The sequence below is a fragment of the Pyrgilauda ruficollis genome, unplaced genomic scaffold (assembly GCF_017590135.1).
Source record: "Pyrgilauda ruficollis isolate IOZ18807 unplaced genomic scaffold, ASM1759013v1 scaffold7, whole genome shotgun sequence".
In the NCBI taxonomy this organism is placed as follows: Eukaryota; Metazoa; Chordata; class Aves; order Passeriformes; family Passeridae; genus Pyrgilauda; species Pyrgilauda ruficollis.
Genome location: NW_024528821.1, coordinates 4,120,668 through 4,123,753, shown reverse-complemented (window position 1 = coordinate 4,123,753; position 3,086 = coordinate 4,120,668). Strand labels below are relative to the sequence as shown.

Here is a 3,086-nt window from a genome sequence, read left to right as displayed (position 1 = left end):
TTGGAAGAGTCCCTGGCAGAGTTAGGAAAAAAGTCATGGATGTGATTCCTTAGTACATCTTGCTCTTCTAAGATGAGAATATTGCTCAATCCCTGCCCCTATGGAAGCAGTTGGACACAATTACCTTTCCTGCATGGACAGAGCTCACAGTTACTGAAAAAACAGTCTTAAGAAAAGCAGATTGTATCGAACATCTTAGATCTCACTGAGGAAGAGGAATTGAAACTGCAGTGCTGGATGGAGGCTCCATAAAATCAGGATTCTCCTTTCTAGGGGCTTGTAAACGCCTGTGGATATGCTGTTGGAGTGCCAGGATTTCAGGTTTTAGGAGACTTTATTGTACTCATGTTGTTGAGAACATCACTGAGAGAGCAAGGGATGGCTTTCCTCAAAAGAAAGTCAGGAATTCCAAAGCTTTTAGGTCACACATGTTAAACTGACTCTGCAGCCGCTGCAGGAATTGCAGCTGCTGCCAAAATGTAAATGGGAAATGGGCTCAAAGCTGCTTTACATCACTCGAAGATTCCCTGATCTGTGGAATTCACATGCAGAGGGGCACCCAGACTTGCCACCTGTGCTGTGCAGAGCTGTACCCATTCCAGAGGGAAGGGACATCTCCTAAGCTGCAGCAGCTTCCTCCCACCTGCGGTTAAATCCTGCTGGGATGGGAAGGCAATGCTGGAAAAAACCCAGCAAGTTTGGGAATCAAGAGAAAAAGTCATTCCAGACACGTCCCCTGTGTGCTCTCCTCCTCTGCAGCCTCTGCCCACCCCCCCAGGACCCTCTCAACCTCCTTATTTTCCCATCCAGAGCATCAGGGATTCCTGTCCCTTCTGCAGCTTCCCCACCCTCTGGCTCCTGCTTCTCCTGGACCAGGACTCTTGGAGCACAGGCAGGAGACAAAAAGCAGCTTAAACCTGTGAGGGTCTTCATCCATGTAATGAAGTTTTTCAGGGATGGCAGAGGAAGAGGAGGGAATGTTCAGAACAAGAGGAATTGAAACAGAATCTTGGAGAAACTGGATCCACGGGCTGTGGAGCTAGACTGGTCTGGGTGTGAGGATCCCACTTATTAATTATGTTTTAATTCCATCATTACATGGGGATCCCTTTTTAATTAGTGGGATGCTGGTCAGTTCTAGGAGGCAGAAATCCCTCAGTCTGAGGATTTGGCCTAAATCCCTGATGAGATCAAGGCAGGAATGGAAAGCTCATATCTTCCCCTTGACCCAGCCCCAGGCTGACCTGACCTCTAAAATTCACCTTCAAAGTAACCTGAATGACTCTGGAATATGGGATGAGGCTGCTGCAAGTGTGGGTAGGTCCATGTAGGATTTGGGTTGGGATTTTCATCTTGAAAAACAGGATTTTGGTGGTGCAGGAGTTGGTCTTGATGATCCTTTTGGGTCCCTTCCAACTCAGGATATTCTGTGATTCTATGAAAACCAGTAACAACAGAAAGCACTCAGATAATTATAAATGTTCCTGAAATAATTATAGGGTTTAGAACAGAGGGTTCATTTGTGTTTATTTGCTTTTTGCTCCTCAGTTGTTGGGGTTGGCAGCGCTTGATGCTTCCAGTTTTGCTCTTCCCAAATATTAGGGAAACATTTCTTTCTTAAATGAAAACAGAGACTCTCATGGAATTTCATGTCTATGACACAGGACTTATAGGAAAAAAAAAAACCTTACTGCAGGAAAACAAGGCCAGGAAGGGCTGGAAAAGGTTGTCCTCCTCCCCAAAGGCAGGACAAGGCCACCATGGGACTCTTTCTGGCTGTGATCTGTGGCATGAAGACCCCACAAATTCTCAGGCGATGTGTCCCAGGACTCGGAAGGGTTTCTCATGGAAGGGACAGCCTGGTGGGAAACTCACCCTGCCCCCAGGCCTGGGAGCACAGACCTGGCACGGGACCACCCAGCTCTCAGAGCCCACCCAGGGGGGCTCACCCAGGGGTGTGCTGGTGACAGCCCTTGGTGCTGGCCCTTGCTGGACATCTGGGGATGGCTCTGACATCTCCCAGCGCTGCTGACCTGCTCTGCTTCATGTGATCCTCCAAAACCAGCTGGAATCCTCCTCTGCAGTGCCACCTCCTCTGCGCCCATTAACTCCTCGTATTTAATCTCTTTTTTCTTTTACTTTTCCAAATCACATCCTGTTCTCTTCAGGCCACCTCTCGAGTTTGTTCAGAACATCCCTAATTTCTCAGTTCAAATTTCCTGGCAGCCTGTGAGCATCACACAGCACCTTAATCATCTCATTATCCCTCTCATTATCCCTCTCGTTATCAATTAAATCCCCTGATTGGAAGTAGAGCCAGCACAGGTTTTGCCAACTCCTTTCGATGAGCTTTAAGGTCTTTCCAAACCAAGCCAGGTGTGATTCGACACCACGCTTCCCTTTCCAAATCCATTCCTCTCCCTGGTTCACTCTTTCCCAGGCTGTTTTCCAGCTTCCATTAGTTCCCAGCAGGGACAATCAGCCTTTAGCAAGCTGGAGAAGCTGGAGAACACTCACACAGCCCTGGGCACCCCGTGCTGGGCCGTGTCCCCCGGCAGAGCGGTGACAGCGCTGCCCCTGTCCGGGACCGGTGGCGTTTGGTGCCCGCTCCCAGGAATCCTCCGCCGGCTGCGGGGACAGCCTGGAGGGACTGCGGTCACCGGGGCCGGGATCGGCTCCGTCCGTACCGGGATTGGCGTCGGGATTGGGATGGGGATGTGGCGGGGACTGGGACTGGGATCGGAAGCGGGACTGGGCCCTCCTGAACGGAACTGGGCACGGGCCCACCCATCTGCGCGCCAGTCCCGGAACAGGGATCGGGATCGGGACTAGGGATAAGGGATCGGGCTCGCAGATGGGGCGGCTCCAGCTTTGTCTGACTCCGCCCTCTAATTTGCATACCCCGCCCCGCAGTGCCCCCTGTGCTGCCCAGGCTCCGCCCCTTCCCTGCCTAGGCCCCGCCCCCTGGCAGGACGCTGAGGCGGTGCTGCCGCGGCCGAGCCCCGCCCCTCTCCTCTGGGCCCCGCCCTTCTGGCGGCCCAGTCCCGCCCCCCAGGCTCGGCCCCGCCCCCTGGCGGGGCGCTGGC

The 3,086-nt window shown here is 52.7% G+C and overlaps 1 protein-coding gene across 1 annotated transcript in view; it reads left to right on the top strand.

Moving 5' to 3' along the window:
• The first annotated feature begins 1,278 nt into the window (after window positions 1-1,278).
• EDA (ectodysplasin A) overlaps window positions 1,279-3,086 on the top strand; it is a 62,840-nt gene continuing 61,032 nt past the window's right edge. Inside the window, exon 1 of the mRNA XM_041485324.1 lies at window positions 1,279-1,317. Coding sequence (XP_041341258.1) covers window positions 1,279-1,317 — 39 coding nt within the window. The remainder of the gene's footprint in view (window positions 1,318-3,086) is intronic.